Source organism: Protomyctophum bolini (genome assembly GCF_963924005.1).
Source record: "Protomyctophum bolini genome assembly, chromosome: 9".
NCBI classification, from domain to species: domain Eukaryota; kingdom Metazoa; phylum Chordata; class Actinopteri; order Myctophiformes; family Myctophidae; genus Protomyctophum; species Protomyctophum bolini.
Genome location: NC_137870.1, coordinates 27,255,538 through 27,256,384, shown reverse-complemented (window position 1 = coordinate 27,256,384; position 847 = coordinate 27,255,538). Strand labels below are relative to the sequence as shown.

The 847-nt window shown below is 52.1% G+C and overlaps 1 protein-coding gene across 1 annotated transcript; it reads left to right on the top strand.

Annotated features, from left to right (window-relative positions):
• Positions 1-292: 292 nt before the first annotated feature.
• LOC308321711 (gamma-crystallin M2-like) lies at positions 293-847 on the top strand (the record flags this gene model as incomplete). The annotated part of the gene is made up of 1 exon (XM_080772772.1): positions 293-847. The coding sequence occupies one exon, from the start codon at positions 293-295 to the stop codon at positions 845-847; it is 555 nt and encodes a 184-aa protein (XP_080628898.1).

The window sequence follows — 847 nt, the reverse complement described above, 5'->3', positions numbered from 1 at the left end:
ACCCTTTCAGCCTTTTGTTTTGTGTATGTCGTAATGGTACAGGCTTTGTGCTGTCAGAGAAACGGCCTTTCCGAGGTTTTTTTTAGGTGGAAACACTGAACAACCTCAGCTGAGCTCCATGCTCTTCTATTGCTGTGTCAGGGCAGCTGCCTGGGCTGGGACACAACGCAGCCTCTTCTGGTCAGGTACTGTATAAAAGGATGGCTTCAGCCAGTTAGGAATTCAGTTCACCCATAGCCACAGCAACAGTAGCAGCAGCAGCAACAGCAGCTGAAACAATTCTCACACAAAGATGACTTCCGGCATGAACATGATGAACAAGATCATCTTCTACGAGGACAAGAACTTCCAGGGCCGCTCCTATGAGTGCATGAACGACTGCTCTGACATGTCCTCCTACCTGAACAGGTGCCACTCCTGCAGGGTGGAGAGGGGTTGCTTCATGGTGTACGACCGCAACAACTACATGGGCAACCAGTACTTCATGAGGAGGGGCGAGTATGCCGACTACATGAGCATGATGGGCATGAGGGACCACATCAAGTCCTGCCGTATGATCCCCATGCACAGGGGCAACTACAGGATGAAGATCTACGAGAGGGAGAACTACGGCGGACAGATGCACGAGATGATGGACGACTGTGACAACATCATGGACCGTTACCAGATGAACAACTGCATGTCCTGCAACGTGATGGACGGCCACTGGCTGATGTACGAGCAGGCCCACTACAGAGGCAGGCAGATGTACATGAGGCCCGGCGAGTACAGGAACTTCCAGAACATGGGCATGGACAGCGGCATGAGGTTCATGAGCATGAGGCGCATCATGGATTCCTGCTACTAG